The following is an 18,898-nucleotide window of genomic DNA, read 5'->3' on the forward strand; positions in this document are numbered from 1 at the left end:
TTAACGTTAATTTATCAGTTTGTCTGAAAGTATATTTTTTCGATTATTTGTGATTCTACAGGCTCTCTCTCGTGCATCTTTGCGGTTTAAAACACCAAATAGTTCTGCTATGACAAGAACAAAGAGTCTCTCTCTTGCTCCACCCACTCACGATAATATCGTGTATCGTCGATCTCACGGGCTGACGATATGAAAAATTACCATTTCACCCAACACTATTTTCTATATTAATATACTTTTTAATGTAATTTATTAACTGTTGTCAAAGCTGTATTTTCAGCATCATTCCTCCAGTCTTCATTGTCACATGATCCTTCAGAATTCAGTATAATATGTTGATTTGTTATTCTTATCAATGTTGGAAACCATTTTACTGCATTATATTTGTTTGGGAACCTGTGATAGTTTTTTCAGGATTGTTGGAATAAAAAGGTTTTTTTTTTTTTTTTCACAAAACTACTGTTTTTTTTCTTCTGTATTTTTGATTAATTAATTAATTAAATGCAGGCTTGATGAGCAGAATAAACTATTTTAAAAATTAAATCTATATTTTTACATTTGCTATATATTTACTTAAATGTATCATTTTAAAATTAACAAATATAAAAACACTTGATAAATCTGTAACAATATTTATTTATTTTTTAAGATGGCGATTTCTGATTCTGTAGGTCTTTTATTGTGTTTTTCACAAATAAAAGAAACAGTTAAAAATAACAGCTGAGTTTTCCAAAGTTGCCAGGGTAAAATTGAAGGATTATTAGATATCCAAAGACTTGTTCAAATGAAATGTGTATTTACTGAACGTTCATGCTAGATGATGTAGCATTTGCCTGTCTAATAATAATAACAAATAATAATAATTAATAATAACAAAGGCAAACACTATTAGTATAGCCCTCACTAACTTTGTTTAAAAGTTCTGTGTAATGATTTATTCGTCAGAACTTTTAAACAGAGAAAATAAACTAATGGAGAAGGAGAACAGGGGATATCAGAGCTTTAAAAATAAAAGTTCAACAAGTCGTCAAAATCAGCATTTATTTTCTGACATATCGGCCAAACAGAAAAACAATTATTAGCAGATGCATGGACAAAAATAATGTTCAGTTGGGATCGCCAAAGCTCAGTTGTCAGAAATACTCGACTACAAGTGACATTTTTCACATACAGGCTTGCACTTTTAGTTTAATAAAAAATGTTGTTTGTTTTCTCAATGGGTTGTTAATAAAGAGACCCTTTCTATCATTCTGCAGTAGCACTTGTTGTTAGTGTTAAAACATCAGACACATAGTTGTTGACTTTTTAATAATATAGACAGCATTTTAAAGGTTCAACCAAAGAGTTGAACCAAAAATGAAAATTCTGGCATCATATCGGGGGGAAAGACCTACTGTGGAGGACAATAAGGGCCAGAAGCTACATTATTCAAAATGGTAGAAAAGAAATGGAGACTATTATAGCTCCATACAGTAGTATTCAGGCCCAGCCATTCTGTTGGTGTCTATAGTGGGCAGACCTTTTCCTCTTCTGCCAGGTTTTTGTTTTTCAGAGTCTCAGCTCGAACCTTGAAGGCTTCTGATGCTCTTAAGACGTTCTTGAGCATTGCAGCATGAGCTCATGGGGTCTTTTCATCTGTGCTTTCAAAGAAGGTGGTTATGAGGTCACGGCGAGGCTCAGGTTTTGTCACATGGGGATTTCCTCTCACAGTTGAAGTGCCTGCCTTTCTTCATCCTGTTGTCTGCGCAGGGTGCCACATTGTGCTTGTGTCGAGTAAGCAGATGTGCTGGAGTGCCATCCATTTGTAGACTGGCACAGAACATGCACTTCAGGTTGTTTTTATTAAACCTCCCCGTCAGAGGCGTTTTTCTTCCCCATTTTTATATTTCCTTTCTCCTTGAGAGGGAAAGTGTCACCATCAGGCTTTTGTGTCACACGGTACACTCTCCAGCAAGGTCACATTTTTTTGTATGCTGACTGAAAGTAATGAAATTCAAGCGTGTGCACAGTGCACACCGGTCCTTCAGATGGAGAAGAGCTCTGTAGAAAACACTGACCTCTGTCTCATGAAACCCCAAATATGTCTCTTTGCTGCTATTGTGAGGTTTTTCCGAGTGCGAATGAACACATCTCACAGTGTACATTAACTTCTGTTTAGACGCTCACTTGCCAACTTGATTCTCATCATTATAATACACATTTTAGTTGATACCAATAAGCGGGAAATTACCTACACATGTGTATGTAAATGATCATGACCTATTGTGTCCATTTTTAATAGAAATAATAAAAACATTGCAACAGGGCTTCTTACTCTACATTTCCAGCGGATGCTTGAAATAGCCAGTGAAGGGTTTTAGTGTTTGTAGGGAGTCTGGCCCTGCAGCTCTCACGGTTTTATTTACGGATTACTATTTATATTATATTTATGAGGTCTTTTCTTACTATATTAAATTAACATGAGCCATAAAAGCCTGATGTATCAAATATGCAAATGTTCAGTTAAAATAATATTCATACATATGTTTGCATTTCATATAATACCAAATGTTACCCAAAGTATGCAATGATCATAAATGGCAAAAATACTGTAGTAATTGGAAAGAAAATGGGGAAAAAAAGGAAAAAAATCTGTGCATTACTCAATCTTCCAGTGAAATGACGCACTTCTCTCTGGTGACGTATGCCACAAGTCTCCAGTTATTTAGTGCACTTGAGCTCTGCTCCTTCGCGGTGGACTACTAGCGCACTTTCACATTTCAAAATACAATCAACTCACGGCCCAATACGGATGAAACGATCTGTCGCGGTTTCGATTTTACCGTAACATTAAACGATGGTGTGACTGAGATAATGCCATATTAAATCAATGAGAAATCAATAGTTTGTGACTCTGAATCAAATCTGCAAATCAGTGCCAATAACCAGCTCTGGTTTGCATGCTTTGTGATCAGGGTTTATAGCACGCACCGACCATTACAGATGCTCACAGATTTCTCTAGTTCATAGTTCTACATTGCGAAATGATTGTTTGCTTGTAAATTGATGCACTCTTTGGTTCCCGCTGTGTTTTCTTTATAGATTGGCTTTGGACAGCATGGCCCCGGTGGTTATGCTCAGAACCAAGGTGGCTACTACGGACAACAGGGCCCTTCACCTCACGGAGGCCCCCAGCAGTCTCCATACCCCCAGCAGCCCTCCACTGGAGCGGCCTCTCAGCCCCCTTACTCCCAGCAACCCCCTGCTCCTCCCCATGGCCAGAGTGGGCCCCCTTATGGTCCCCCTCAGGGCCAGCCTCCATACTCCCAGGCTCCGCAATCACAGTCAGGACAGCCACCCTTTCCCCAGTCCCAGGGTCCCCCTCAGTCCCAGGGTCCGTCTCAGGGCCAGCAGGGGTCCCAACCCGGATACACTCAACCACCTTCGGCTCCAGGACAGCCTCCTCAGCAGCAGGGACCCTCACAACAGCCGCAGGGCCCGCCACAATCACAGCCGCCCGTCTCGGCGCCCCCTCAGTCATCCCAGCAAGCTTCAGGACAGGGTCAGCCCTCACCGTACTCCCAAACCCCTCCACTGCAGTCTCAGCAGCAGTCGCCCTTCCAGCGCTTTCCTCCACCACCTCAGGTAAAAACCAAAATCAATATGGTGGGTTTTCACTTGGAGTTCAACGCCATCCGTGTTACCCTTTCAGAAGTGCGTCTACATTTAGTTGTCGTGACTTTATTCCTCAGGAGCTGTCTCAAGACTCCTTCAGCTCTCAGTCTTCAGCTCCTTCCTCCAATCAGCCCATGGGGTCCGGGAAGGGCGGTCCAGAGGAAACCATGCAGGGACGACCCTCCAGTCTTCCTGTGAGTCCCATGAGGGTTTCAAACCAGACTAACCTCATGCCGTGTTAGCTTTCAAAACAAAGATAAGCTGTCCTGATGAGGAAATCAGTTTTGTAGTGGTAACTCGTTGTTTACTTAATGGAATATCTGTAGTTGACCATTACAGACAGCATATAAAAACTCTGGGGGTAGACCTAAAAACTGTAAAAGCCTGAAACCTGACACAGCATCTTAAAAACATGGCGGTCGAGTATGAGGCTCTGCAAAAGACATGAGATGCGACCGCATCGCTCATAGATGTCTGTTTAGTGCATGTACATAGAAAAACAATGGAATAGCAGTACATTGAAAGGGAAAAATGCATTCTGTGTGCACTGAGCTACACTCTGCAGAACTTTCTGTAGAGCCTTGCGTGAAAACTATTGCATCACTCTTTGTTTTTTGCGCCTGAATGTTATTGTGGTGGTACTGACTTTCCTGATTTACCCAGCATAAACTTTATATCGTTCTACAAGTTGGTCACAAGGTTACTTCCAGTCCAAGATAAGCGAGGACGCCAAAATAGTTGAGCCATGCGAGATTAGTTGCTTTTGGAAACCAGGTCAGTGAAAACTCCAAGGTGTGCACATCATCTGTCAGGGTGAAAAACATTCAGGATGTGTGTGTGCATGTGTGTGTTTATAGGTTAGCAGACACAAATAGCTCATTCAGAGCAACAGTGTCTCCGAAATTTCCAAATGAGTTGTGATAATTAATGAGAGAGAGAGAGAGGTGTCTAATAGAGAGCTGGAGGGCTGGAGAAGGAAAGAGGAGCGAGGGAGTCAACCGAGATCATTCAGTCTCTGTCAGTAGGGGATGCCCTCAGGATGTGATTTCCTCTTATTTCTCTTTTTATTTATATATTTCACTCTTACGTAGCGTAGCCTGTGACTGAGATTGGCAGAGATTTTATTCAATCCCAGGAATCCCCACGGTTGCCTGCGGGAAAGGCAGTAATGTAGCCCTCGATTGACCCCTTCTTCACTAACATCTCCCACGTGCTCCACTCTCACGGTAGATTAGCCCCTACTGCTAACTGTAGCCCGGCCGGCACCAAAGGTACAACACCTCCAAATCACTACCTGACCTGCGAGCGTGTTATCCAGCTGTGTAACAAAAACTGCTTGAAGCTTGCATGCTGAGAAGCAATACTGGGTTATTTGTATTGTTACATGGTGTTTTGTTTAAAGGTCTACACATGGAACTCCTTGCTGCTTCAACTTCTACTAGGATTAAGTCCTGATGCAAAAACATAGTTCTTTCGCCTCCTGGAAATATCCCAATGAGACTTCTGGGTTTTTTAGGGCTAGTCTTCATTTGTTGGGTTTTGAGGACTGATTTCATGCACGTTGGTGTGGGTTAAAGCTGCCAACTACAGAGAGTTTTCAGCGAGTCGATAGGAACCAGTCTGACTGGGTGAGCTGGTTTCCTGATAATCGTTGCTTCATCGCAACGAATGAACACGTCTAGCAACCGCACACTTTGTCAGCTCTCTGTGAACGGTTTGTTTTTGTTTATGATGTGATGTCTCCTCTGAATGATATTTACAGTATTCCCAACCGTTTGATTCAGTAGTGCCTGTATTTTGCTTTGTGTATGTTATCAGTAAAACTAAATTGGTGGTTTGACATGACGTCGGAATTAATTTCTGTTTACTTTATCATTCTACATTATTAAAACAAACAAGAGTCTTTTTTAATCATCTTAAATGTAAGTTGCTCGACCTAAGAATCAATTTTCTCTTTGGTTTGACATCAGTGAGGCCACACATGCATGTATAATGTGCAGGGATACTGATATTACTAGTACTTTTCTAAAATCTTGTTAATGGTTTAAGCAGTAATTTATCAGTCCAGGTTGAGATTAGCACTTGAAAACACTTGTACAATAAAAGCAGTCCTGGTGATGCAGCGAGCAATACTGCTAGAGCAATGATTGATTATAGCTGTCTGCTACTGATGTTGGCTCTGATTGGGTACGTAGAAGTTAAAACAGTGGTCATCAACCCTTTTTACTTGAAGGCCCTCCAAGAGTTCACCAAAAATGGTGTCATAGTTTAATCACTTTCATGTTGTTCCAGCCTTGTGGGAGTTTCTGTCTTCTGTTGAACACAAAGTTATTTTAAAAGACTTGGTAACCAAACAGTTGCTGGTAGCCATTGACTTGAGTAGTATTTTTTTGCCTGCTATGGAAGTCAATGGCTAACAGCAAATTTTTGGTTACCGACAGTCTTCGTTTGGTTACCGACAGTCTTCAAAATAATATATTTTTTTGTGTCCAAGAGTTTGCAGCAACATGAGGAGTAAATTATGATTGGGTGAACTATCCCTGTGACCCCCTTGGATGATTTTGGGCCTTTACTCCTTGGTTAGGAACCACCATGTTAAAGGGGCTGTGATTGGCAATTATATTGACGACAAAATTAATTGGACTTATGGGTTTTTGTTGGCAAGATGCTACCTTCAGACAGCTTTTCATGAGCTTGCATTTGTTTTTACTTAATACCCATTTGGCGTAGTCCTCCGTAGACGCGCTCTGGTTTACCATAATGTCTCTGTCATATGTACGCTGATGCACGCCAAGATGGAAAACGACAGAAAGCTGGAGCCGATTCTCCAGATTGTGTCTTCATTGGCAGAAAGACTGGGCATCTTTTGCCGTGATCTTGATTAATTAGTTTTGAATTATGTTTTTTCTTTTAATTTCCCAAATTAATCTCAATGCAGAGTGGTTCATATCAGTCGAGGATCAAATCAAGTCCTCTCTTCCCTTTGGTTGATGATAATGGTGTTTCTGTCCGTGTATACGAGCGACACAGATCTGGCTCGGGGAGATTCCAGTGGCCTGTGATTTCAATTGTGGGACACTCTGGAAGTGATATATCCTCTCTGTGCGTGAGAGAACATGAACACTTCTAATCTCCTCCAGTTCTTTTCTAATGGCCTTTTGTGGCCCTTCCTCAAAGTGCAGCTTATCCCAAGCAGTGTCCGCCCCCCTCTGTACTGCTAAACTCCACCGTGACTTCAGGGGTCCGTCACCCTCAGTCCTTCACTTCCCACACTGCTATTATATCTCTCTCACACGCTTTCTTCAGTCAAAATCCTCACTTAAAGTCAGCTTTCATCCATAATCTTTGGATGGCTTCTTATTCTGAGATGTATATTAAGTCAGTGTGCTCGGGCCTGGAGGGGAAGGTCACATGTTAGTCACATGCTTGCTCGTTTTTCCCCCTCTTTCTCCCAGAGGAAATGTTTTATGGAGTAGTAATTCCGACTCAGAGGCACCCGGCCCGTTGGGAAAACAAGAGAGATGCTAAGAGAAAATGGGACTGGAATATTTTGTGTGTAACAATTCAATAGATTGTGATGCATCACACTATAATAATTGTGTGCTGTCTTTGATATGTAAAAATATTCAGAAGACCTTTATTAACCCCCTGGAGCTGTGTGGAGCACTTTTTATGATGGATGGATGCACTTTTTTGGGCTTCAAAATCTCTTCCCCCTTTCACTGCCATTATAAAGCCATTCTAAAAGTCAGGACATTTTTATTTTAAATTTTTGATTGAATCCGTCTAAAAGAAGAAAGTCATATACATCTAGGATGGCTTGAGGGCGAGTAAATCATGGGGTCATTTTATTTTTTTGGGAGAACTATACCTTTAACCCATTTCCCGGCAGCCCCCGAAGCTTTTTTTCAAAAAATTTTCATGGAATTCAAAATATTTATTGTATGAATATCTGAACGTGAAATGTCAAAAAAGAGAACCAAGCCTTTGACGAAAATATCTAATATTCGTCAAAAACTACATCTGAATCAGATTCATAACAATCAAAACTTCGATGGAGTCCATTGCTTCTGTCAACAGCCTTTTTTACTATGCTGTTTAATTCTTGAAAATCGCGTTATTTTGCTTATACGTGCAGTCGCGTTTTCTTTGACGTGTTTTGATCCAGGGAATCAGTGTTCTTTCAGAAGATGTGTAATAGTGCCCCCTAACAGTGAAAGCATTCGAAACAATTCTGTCAGTGGTGGGGGAAGAGTTAATAAGTCATTTTAAACTAGTTATTATGTAAGTTGCTGCAAAAATTTAGTAAGTAACACTGTGTTGAAAGGAGATGGATGTTTAGTTGGGAAAGAGGGCATCGGGATGGATTGAGGCAGGATATTGAGGATGAAACGAGGAAATGAAAGAGAAGAGAGGAAAAGTGTATTGGAGAGAGAGAGAGACTGAACCATTTTCACACAGGAACCCCAGCGGCTGACATAATTTCAAGACCACCCGCATTTTTGTCCAATCTCTAGACCGCGAGCGCCAGTGCCAAGTGCTCCAGTACTGTCAGATGTCCTCGACTCTTTCCATCCGTCTCTCCTCTCCCTTTCTGCCCTGTTCCTTTTCACTTAGTTTCCCATCTAACAGCTTTGTCCTTGTTGCGTTTTTTTTTTTTACGCTCTCTTTGTTGTGCTGTCTGGTTGCAGAGAGTGGCGTATTTATGTTTCTATTTTTATTCTTGCAGCTTTTATATTTATTAATAGTGTTTGCTAAGGCAAGCATTACGGTTATACTCGCACATGCTTCGTGTTAGTGACTTCAACAACTGTAGCTCATTCCTGTTTTAGCTACATGAATGATGCCTCAGAAAATGTAGCTTGAGGAAAAACTGATAGTATTTTACTAAAAGTATGAAGAAGAGTGCTTACGCAATAATAATATTCTGACTTCTCAAAGACTTTATTTCTTAGAGATACTTCACCCCAAAATTAAATTATCATTAATCACTTACCCCATGTCGTTCCAAACCAGTAAAAGCTTCATTCATCTTCAGAACACAATTTAAGATATTTTGGATGAAAACCGGGAGGCTTGTGACTGTCAAGTAACTTGGACTGTCAAGGTCCCGGAAAGTAGGAAAAGCATCATCGGAGTCAGTGATGCAACCGTAATGTTATGAAGCTACAAGAATACTTTTTGAATGTGAAGAAAAAGAAAAATAGCGACTTTATTCATAAATTAGAGTCTCTCCACATCTCGATAGCGCCATTTTGGAGAACATCCACTGAACGCAAGCAGCTTGCGCTCATGCGCTGTTTTTGTTCAAATCAAAGTTTAAAAAAAGGTAGATCAAAGAGTCATTGTTTCGCGGCTGACACAGAAGAGCATAAGCTGCTTGCGTTCAGTGGATGCCCCTCCCCCCTCAGAAATTAAATTCCGCTTTAAAAGCACCTCCTGCTGGCAGAAAATTAATTTGCATAAATATGTCTCCAAAAATAGAGTGGAAGGCTGTGGGAAACACTGCTTCTGTTATGAATATTATTCAATATTTTAATTTAAATGTCGGATTGAAATGAATGCTGTTATTAGAGTAGTTAATCGTTAGCATAAGTGCGGCTAATATAATGAACATTAGAATGACGTTTCTTTATTAACTATTTAATGCTCCAAAACATTTATTAGGTTGAAAAACAAGAGGACCTGATACTATTTACTATTTTTACACAAAAGAGGCTTTTAAATGAATTGTGAATCTAAAATATGCGTTTTAGAGAATTAACAAATGGTTAACATTGTGTTATATCAGTCAGAAAAGCTGTTTGTTTGTTTTTTCATCTAACTTCGATGTTATTCTTCACTGAATAAATCTCAAATGATTTCAAAAGCCCCTTAAAATTAAATATATATATAATTTTTTTTAGTTGATTGTTTTTTTAGCAGCTGGTTTATTAGACTGCTGTCACTTTAAGACCGACTGCACACATCTAATATTCTGACTTTCACTTTTTACCAGTGTATATGTTTCATTGTTGACATTGACAGTCGGCTGTGTCTGCATGAATAGTTCTTCTTTTGACAGCTTATTGTGCTTAATAACTCTATAAAACAAGATGCATGTCAACTATGTACTGTGATCTAAAATCTCAGATTGACACTTTATACCATCGCCACAGTATTTATTGTGATACTGCCTTATTATTTGGGAACTTTTGACTCCTTGGCTCTTACAGCGCTCTGGCAGTTACTCAGAACACACTAGCATTGTAGGGGCGTTTTGCATATTAACAAAAACTGTTCACAGTTTCTCCAGAAGGAAATCTAATCTAATATGAGTGTATATTTCTGCTGCAATCTTTTAGAATAACACTGTCCCTTTTTAACTGTAAACCGGTTGTTTTTCCGTCTCTGTGTGAACTGAATGCTGTTGAAGGCAGCGGTTCAGTGCAGCTCTCGTCCTGTTTTGCACGGCTGTGCTGTTGCAGTATTCAGAGTCTGGGGCGTGTTTCCTGTTGCTATTCTGGGTCTTCCTGTGTGCGCGTGGCTTATTCAGGTTCAGGGGCCGTTGCTCTCGTTCATGCGCTCTCTGTTGCACACACAGTTGTTCCCTCGTCCTCTGCGTTAGTGTAATCAAGCAGGATGCAAGAAGAGCTGCAGTATGCTGCAGCTTTATGTTTCAAGGATTCATACATTAAATATGTTTCACTTGTAGTTTTTTTCTGTCTTTTCATGCTCTCCTTCCCTTCCTTCGTCATCTCTCTTGCTTTCTTGTTCACACACACCCACTCTGAGCTCTCCAGCCCCCCCCCCTCTCTCTCTCTCTCGCTCTCGCTCTCTCTCTCAGTGCTTCTGCTCGGCTGACGACAGCACAAAGGCCGTATCTCACTGCAGCACTCTCCTATTATTCCTGTTTCTCCTAGTCGTTCCTCTTCCATACTTTTCTGAACGGCATCAATCCAGTCTTTTTATTTAGTGAATTCTTTATATTTTTTTTTGTAGGTTTGCAGCTGGGGATAAAAGTTTAAAACCCGTTCTTATTTGTGTTTTTAAAATTCCACTAGTGCGTTATATTCCTGATGTTTGGTAATGTTACTGGTTCTGAAACGGACTGGATGGGGTGGCAGTGTAGAAATATCAACTGGAAGATTCTGCTGTGCTGTTTACACCTCTTCATATCTGTGGTGTAATTTAGATTAAGCGGCTAGCATATAGCCACAGTGTGATGCAGGCGGATGTGTTTCCAGTGTAGTCTTTGAATACAATGAATGTTTTTCATGTTGTCATGTGCATGTGTAAGGTGCAGTTCTGTGATGCTATTGGATTTCAACTGGTTTGCATGGATTTACCATTGAGATGTGCCCTATGCAATCCAATTTCTATTCATTTACTGATTGAAGACTTTTTTTTGGTGATATTTTATTATTTTAACTTGTGATGCTAATAATAATTTGCACTGATGCTGAAGGCACCCATTCACTATGCACCTGGTCACATGAACTAAATTTGCAAAGGTGCATGCTCCGATGTTAATAGTGTAGCATTCATGCATAAGTCACAAATCAAACAGCTTTCAGTTGGTCACCACCGCAAATCCTTGTGACCAACTTGAAAATGTTTCGAAATCTGAACACCTAATCATTTAAAAGGTGTAATCGGAGTACATTTTGCAATTAATTTCAAACTGAAGAAGCATGAAAAGAAAAGGCTAATTTACCAGATTCTGCGTAAACGCTATGGCCAAGAATGTACGTAAAGAATAGTTAAAGCGTTGGAATGGTTAAGTAGACTTGTAACCAGATTCCCATTTAAACCCCTTACGTTTCTCAGATCTGAAATCTCTGGTCTCTTATGCTCAGTTTTTGCGCGCTCGTCTCTGCGACTCTGCTGTGGGAGGGGCATTGCTCTGGAGAAGAGGAGGAGGCAGACATGCTGGTTTTTTCCTCTTCTTTCTGTGTCAGGCTCCCAGCCCCCCAGTATCCACCTCTCCTCCCTTCTCCGTCTCTGTTTCCACCCAGACGGGGCGGCTGCCTCCTCCACCAAAGCATCTGTGGTTCCCGCTACCATTGTGACCCACACAATAGACCCCCAATGTGGTCACACAGCGAACCCCTCCCAGCCTTTGTCGGATCCGTCTAGATGCATGTCAGTAAATGCTTTTATTTACAGCTCTGAGAGCGTCACCAAAGGATATTTTAACTTTTGGAAACCCTCAGTTGTTACAATAATTTGAACACATTTGATGTAGTGTAGTTATAATTAAGCAAAAAATGACGACAAATGTGAGTGTTCGACAGACTGTGGCTCGGCAGCTCCAGCTTTGATTGGTTTACTGCTAAATCCAATCACAGACATTCAATCACTCTTAGAGAGAGTGGCCGTGGCATATAGCGCAACAGTCGGCTTTCCGGAAAGAAATCCCGTTCATTTTCCCCATGGATAAATTGAGTTTTCAAAACACGCCAGGAACTCTGAAGTTAAGTGATGATGAACGTTTCAGTAAATGCCTGTAGTCAGTGTGATTTCAACTCACTGAAGAATTTGTTGAAAAAATTTGCTAAAACTATGCTAAATTGCAGAGTTCCAAGTGAAGAACTCAATTACCCATAATACTGATGAAATATCCACCAATCAGAGAGGTCACTGTTACTTTAGAAACACTGCCAACTGTAGCAGTCCCATAAATCATTGGAAATGAATAGCAGCATAATTGTCAGTCTCTCTCTACAGTATAAGTCGCATCAGTCCAAAAATATGTCATGATGAGGAAAAAAACATATAAGTCGCACCGGACTATGTCGCATTTATTTAGACCCAAGAACCCAGAGAAAACATTACTGTCTACAGCCGCGAGAGGGCACTCTATGCTGCTCCGTTGTAGACTACAGGAGAACTGAGCAGCATAGAGCCCCCTCTTGCGGCTGTAGACGGTAATGTTTACTCTTGGTTCATTTCTCTCGGTTCATGTCTCATTAGTTTTGATAAGTCGCACCTGACTATAAGTCGCAGGACCAGCCAAACTGTGAAAAAAAGTGTGACTTATAGTCTGGAAAATACGATATATATATATATATATATATATATATATATATATATATATATATAATATAATTATATATATATATAATTAATTAATTAATTAATTAATTAATTATCCAAAAAACGATACTTAAGTAGTTTACATAAATTAAATACAGAAAATAAAAATAGCTTTTTAACCCGATTAAGGGAATAATCAATCTGTTATCAAAATATTCGTTAGTCGCTGCACTACTTTGAATCAAATTTTGAGATGTGATTGATCTTAAATGATGACAAAAAATAAATAAATAAATAAGCAAGCCCAGCCCAGGTGACAAATTAAATTAAATTTATGCATTTAGCAGACAATTTTATCCAAAGCGACTTTCATTGCATTTAAGCGAACATCTTTCTCCTAACAAATGCAGTAAGTAAAGCAAAAGTAATGTAACGCAGTTTTTATGTAGTAACGTAATATTTTAATGCATTACTTTTAAAATAAACTTTCCCCAACACTGCTCTGAGACGAGCAATATTAACTTCTTCATTATTATCGTAGTACAAGCAGGGTGTGACTATTGGTCGGTTTGGTATTAGTCCTGCCCCTCCTCCACTGTGATTGGACGGCTAACTGAAGGACCGTAATGAATAATGCCGTTTTCCTTTTGGAAACAATTGAAGAAATACGTTAGCCTAGGGGGAAATACACTTTGGCATAAGAATGAAAAAGTGAGCAGTCACTTGCCTTCGAGCACAGTCTCAATCACGTTAGTATTTATATATTCCAGGCCTTTTTTGTGGCTATGTGCAGACAGTCCAGGCTGGGCATCAGTACTCAGAAGTGATTTATGTCGTAAACTAGAGCCGGACTGATATGTATTTTTGCCAATATCATCAGCCGATATGAGCCTGTCACCGATATATCGGTATCAGCGAATATGCCGCTGATATTTTTTTTTTTACATAATGCAGATAAAATGCTTGAAATGGTGTACCTACTTAGTTTGTCCAGCAGAGCGTGCTCCATTGTTTGCTACTGGGGACCTAGATGAAACGTTGTTGTTTTTTGTTGTTGTTTTTTTTAATGGAAAAACATTTAAACTTTGAATGGCCATATCTCCATAACGATATGGAGAATCACACCAAATTCAGGGGATCCCTTCAGCTTGAGGAACCCACTGGAAAACAAATTATAGTGTACATCTAGAGGTCCGCTCTCGAATGAGTTCACCCCCGCGTCGATAACTCCCATGGTTCGGGAGTTTTTAATTAATATTGTATCTATTTTCAATTTTATACAATAAACACTATGCAGTGTTATTTTCACTAATTGTTACATTTCTGTATTTGAATACTACTAACCTTATTTTATTTTTAATGCATTGTGTTGTATTTACCTATGCTTGTAATTTGTGTATTTGTTCTTATATTTACTGGCTGTTCTCTTGTCTCTTTAATCATGTTAAAACTTTCGTATACAATGTGGCCATTGAATGCTTGAGTCTGATGAAATTTCTGATGTGTGCAATTATTTTCTGTTAAACGCACAGCGAACGTAGTTCCAGGCAGCTGTCTTGACCGCATTACAGTTCAATATCACTTCGCATAGTTAACTGTGTAAAAATGGTCACGCAGTTCGAACAAAAATGTGTTGTCAGCACTGCCCTGACGCTTTTATCAGTTAGCCTATATAGTGTAGCACCTTAAAGGATACACATTAATTTTCTCACTAGTATGGTAATAACAGCGCTGTTAAGAAGACTGTAGAGGGACGCCAGAGCTAGCCTAACTCACAAAAGCCTTTCTTTTTCTCTCTCTGTGTCTCTGTCTCTCGCTTTTTTTCTAATAACTTCATTAATAACTGCATTAGAATGCTATCAATGGCTCAAGCCTCAACGCTTTAAAACGATGTTTTGGTACTTACAAAAGAGGCACTGGATGAGATGCGAAAGAAATAGTCCTACTCACACTAGTGATTTAAGTACAAAACCCGGACAAATCACTTTAAATCATCTGATCAATGTCTTGAGGTGTGGTAATCGTAGTATACGCGGAATAATTGACTGCGGCCCGTTAAATTATTAGAGAAATAATGCACACCTGAGATGATGATGACGGTAAGATCAACTTACTTAGTTAATCTAGTAGTATTTGCTGTGGTATCAAACAAATAACTTCGCTTTAAGTAATGAATGGACAGCAAGTTAAATATATTTTTTTTCTGTCGTTCAAAAACTTTAATGTAATTTTAACTGTGAGATTTGTGATCCGTTGAACAAGTATATACACTAAGAATATCGGCCGATATATCGATATTGGCCTTTTTTTTACCCCCTAATATCGGTATCGGTCGGGCTCTTATTCTGCTAATTCTGTGACTGAATATTACAATAGTATTGTCTTATTTTAATTATTTATTATTATTATTATTATTATTATTATTATTATTATTATTATTATCAGAAATGCAATTTGTGTCTTTGCAGCTAGAATAGTTTTTTTTTGGTTTAGAGGTTATTATAATTATAATAATAATAATAATAATAATAATTATTATTATTATTATTATTAGTAGTAGTAGTAGTAGTATTTTGATTAATTTTTACTAAATGCATTTCACAGTGAAATATTACAATAGTATTGTGATATTTTGTTAAATGTTTAATGTTATTACACAGCCACAGTTAGTGGTTCTAGCCCATTAAACTGTCACATCGTTGTGGATGGTTGCCATTGCTTGGCGGTTGCTAGCGTGGTGTGGGCGGTTGCTAGGTTGAAGGATGCTTACTAACACGAGTCCAGAGAGGTAGGTACTCTGCTTCTAGAGTATGAGCGGAAGATCAGTGGATGCCAATCAGAGATGGATGCACAGAGCCTGATTGCATCCCTGACCCTAACATCAGCAGCAGTAGCATCAGTGTGAGTGAAGCTCGGCCAGAGCAGAGGAGAGGAGTGTGTGTGCAGTAATGGCTCCTCTCATCTCTCCTCTCTCAGTCGGTGGGCTGTGGCTCCCTCTCATGGCTGACCGATGCACAGCCACTGCTCTCTACACTGGGGACACTTCCTCCCTAAATCCTGCTCTGATGTGGGTGTGAAGAGCTAGAATCAGTGGCTGTGTAAACGTGCAGTGACTGTACTTCGTGTGTGTGTGTGTTTTCCGTCCTCTCTTCCTCCCTCCCGCTCTGGTTTTCCTCATTCAGAGAGCCGTGAGAGTCTGTGACTGCTCTTCTGAACCGCAGGGTTTCCCCTCGCCCCCTCACGACCATCACAGACAGACTCCTCACATCAGAGTAGAGCTTGTGAGCGAATCCAGGCTTCTGGGATTGAGTCTCGCTGTGGTTTCTGTCAAACAACATGGCTGCCGAAGTCCAGTGTTAATTTTGACACGAAATTTTAATTTAGTTTTAGTCTTAGTCTTTTGACTATAATTCTTTTTAGTTTTAGTCAAGTTTTAGTCATCTGATTTGTTTTAATTTTAGTCTTATTTTAGTCGACTAAAATTGCTTGGTATTTTAGTCGACTAAAATTGCTTGGTATTTTAGTCGACTAAAATTGCTTGGTATTTTAGTCGACTAAAATAAGACTAAAATCAATAACAGATTTACTAGACAATTTTTTACAGCTGGTATAGGAAACAAACTTAACCAAAATATATAAAACACTAATTAAACTTTATTTCAACACAACTGTGTCTTTATTTTGATTCAAAAGCTTTTATGCAGCAGCAAACACTGTCATGATAATGTAAACAATAACTAGCTGCCAATTGACCATCAATAAAAGAAAAATAACGTTAGGTCCAGGACCTTAAAGCTTACAGCTGAGCTGAACAATATGTGCATACATTTAAAGTAAATATTTATTAAGTTGGGTGGATAAAAAAGTAACAAGATTGTATAAGGTATTCATTTGTCTAGCAATATTGTATGTTTTAAATACTACAATATTGCTAGATTTGTATGTATAATGATAGGATGTGAACATTCATGTTTCACATGACTAATATAGAAATATTTGTGATATTGTCAACAAGTAGAACATTATAAAATATACTAAACATTAGTATTAAGCAAATGTATTTATCATGATATTACGTATTAGTATTGTGCTCGCATCTAATTTGAAGAAGGGGCTATTTTACAGTACTTTTCAGTTCGTAATATTTAATGCTACAACATCTACGCACTGCACTATTCCAATTTTGCTTAGCTCAATAAACAAAAGAACATCGTTGTGAAATTACATTTGAGAAAATGTCCGGGTGGCTCGTCTGTAAATGTCTTTTCAAATTGGTTGTGTTCTTGCCACGAATGAGCGCTCTGCGTGCTTTACACTTTGTTTTGTTTTGTTCGTCGTCAAACGTGAAGTGAGCTGTGGACATTTTATCGCTCTTTTAGACAGTAGGGACTTTAAGCAACAGCTGCGAATGGAACGGCTACAGCGACCGGAAGTTTGCCGTCACACCGCTGTAGCCAAGAACGTAAAAGTCACTAAGCAACGGTAAAACAGAACAGCGCAACGCAGCATTAATTCATTTATTGAGATCCAAAAAAATATATAATTTAAAAAAGCAAGAGAAGGATTGCTTTTGGCGTTAAATGACAATCTTTTGTCAGAAGAGGAGTTTTTAATATTGTATGATGTAAATAAGTCTAAAAACATAACATTTATTTACCTAACCTCTCACGTTGTAGCGACTCCGGCAAATCAGCTGTTCTCCCGTAGTAGACCGTTAAATTAGAACGTCACAAAGTAGCAGTTAAATTCGCGCAGGCGCAATACAACGCCAGAATGGCGTTGCCGTTCCACCAGAGGCTGTTGCTTAAAGTCCCTATCACCTCTTCGAATGCCGACTTCCCGGGAGCTCATAAAAACTGAAAACCTTCGCTTCACGTCTCAATAAGTCAGGCTCTGATTGGTTCTCTTCTCTCATGCAGTCTGTTCTGTTTTGCCGGTTCTTTTGCTCATTCCTCGCATCTCTCCCGTCTGCTGATTTGATTTTCGTCACAGTCTATTTTCGTCTCGTCCTTTATTCGTTGACGATAATGTCAATCAATTTAGTCATAGTTTTAGTCTCCATCAGTGCCTTCTATTTTAGTTTTCGTTTCGTTTTTGTCGGCAAAAATATATTCGTGACGAAAATAATGACGAAAATATTTAGTCAACGAAATTAACACTGCCGAAGTCAGACTGTCCTGCTTTATGAAAAACATGTTATGTGTTTTTTTTTTTTTTTTTAGATTAACTGAAGTAATTGCGTCAGAAATGTTGTTGGAACAGCTGAAGTGTTGTAAATAGACCCCGTCGTCTCTGTTTTGAGCTGACAGACAGACTAGCACTGCTGCTAGTTTCAGCATAAAATGGCTGCCACAAAGATACCAGAAAAGTCTCACAGTATTTACAGACATTATAAGCCAGCTAATCGCTTTTTCCCCCTCTTTTATTTTAAAAATAATGTCTTATTCTAGGGTGATCGTTTGGCTACCCTTGTGAGTTAAACGTGTGTTCAGGGGCTGTAGTTTAGCAGGTTTGTGCTAAGTTACTGTTATGTTTCACAAGCCAACCAAAAACATCTGTGTTTGGGAGTTTTTTGTTGTTGCTCAGCAGAATGTTGCCAGTTGCCAGTCAACCAGTTTAGTTTTCTTCTTCAGAGGACGAACGAAAGTAATGTTCTGGATAAGTGTATGTGATCCGAAGCTCTGAAGGCCTCCAGAGGGCACGGGGTCAGACTTCTGATGGGACAGAACGGGTTGAGATACACCCTCTTATTATCGTGGAGTGAAGCCTCAGCAGAAGAGTTTCAGTGTTACCTTCACCAAAAAATAATAGTCAGCAAAAGTGAGAAAGATTCAGCTTCATCTGGCAGACTTTTGCCAACAAATAATTGCTCATTTGCATAAACTGATGTAGTTTACATGTACTACTGACATTGTAACAATACAAAGCTTGTTGAAGTTTGCTTGTTACAATTCAAATTTATTGAATGATATTGAATCAAAATAATTTTATTCACTAAATTTATTCAAAATATCCTCATACTTTTTTTTTTTTGTAATCTTCCGGAGATGAAACCATCCGCAGTCGATTGAGAGGCCGTTCTCACATCACGTGTGAAATCGCCGACCGTGTCTCTTTCTCCTCAGAAGCACTGCAGTGGTGTATGCCCTTGCGACGCAACCATGAGCCACTTTCTCCCTGAAGAAGACGAAGAAGTTTCAGCGAAGGTTAAATGGATTTCCAGAGG

At 39.3% G+C, this 18,898-nt stretch overlaps 1 protein-coding gene across 3 annotated transcripts in view; it reads left to right on the forward strand.

Annotated features, from left to right (window-relative positions):
- Positions 1–18,898, forward strand: part of LOC113068315 (AT-rich interactive domain-containing protein 1A-like) — a 57,029-nt gene that overhangs the window by 17,144 nt on the left and 20,987 nt on the right. For 2 of the 3 annotated variants that reach the window (XM_026241018.1, XM_026241019.1), the window contains exons 3-4: positions 3,082–3,624; positions 3,732–3,848. The exons of the other annotated variant lie outside the window; for it this stretch is intronic. In XM_026241018.1, the coding sequence (XP_026096803.1) occupies positions 3,082–3,624; positions 3,732–3,848 (660 nt within the window). The remainder of the gene's footprint in view (positions 1–3,081; positions 3,625–3,731; positions 3,849–18,898) is intronic. 3 annotated transcript variants of the gene reach the window in all.

The sequence above is a fragment of the Carassius auratus genome, linkage group LG44F (genome assembly GCF_003368295.1).
Source record: "Carassius auratus strain Wakin linkage group LG44F, ASM336829v1, whole genome shotgun sequence".
Lineage (NCBI taxonomy): Eukaryota > Metazoa > Chordata > Actinopteri > Cypriniformes > Cyprinidae > Carassius > Carassius auratus.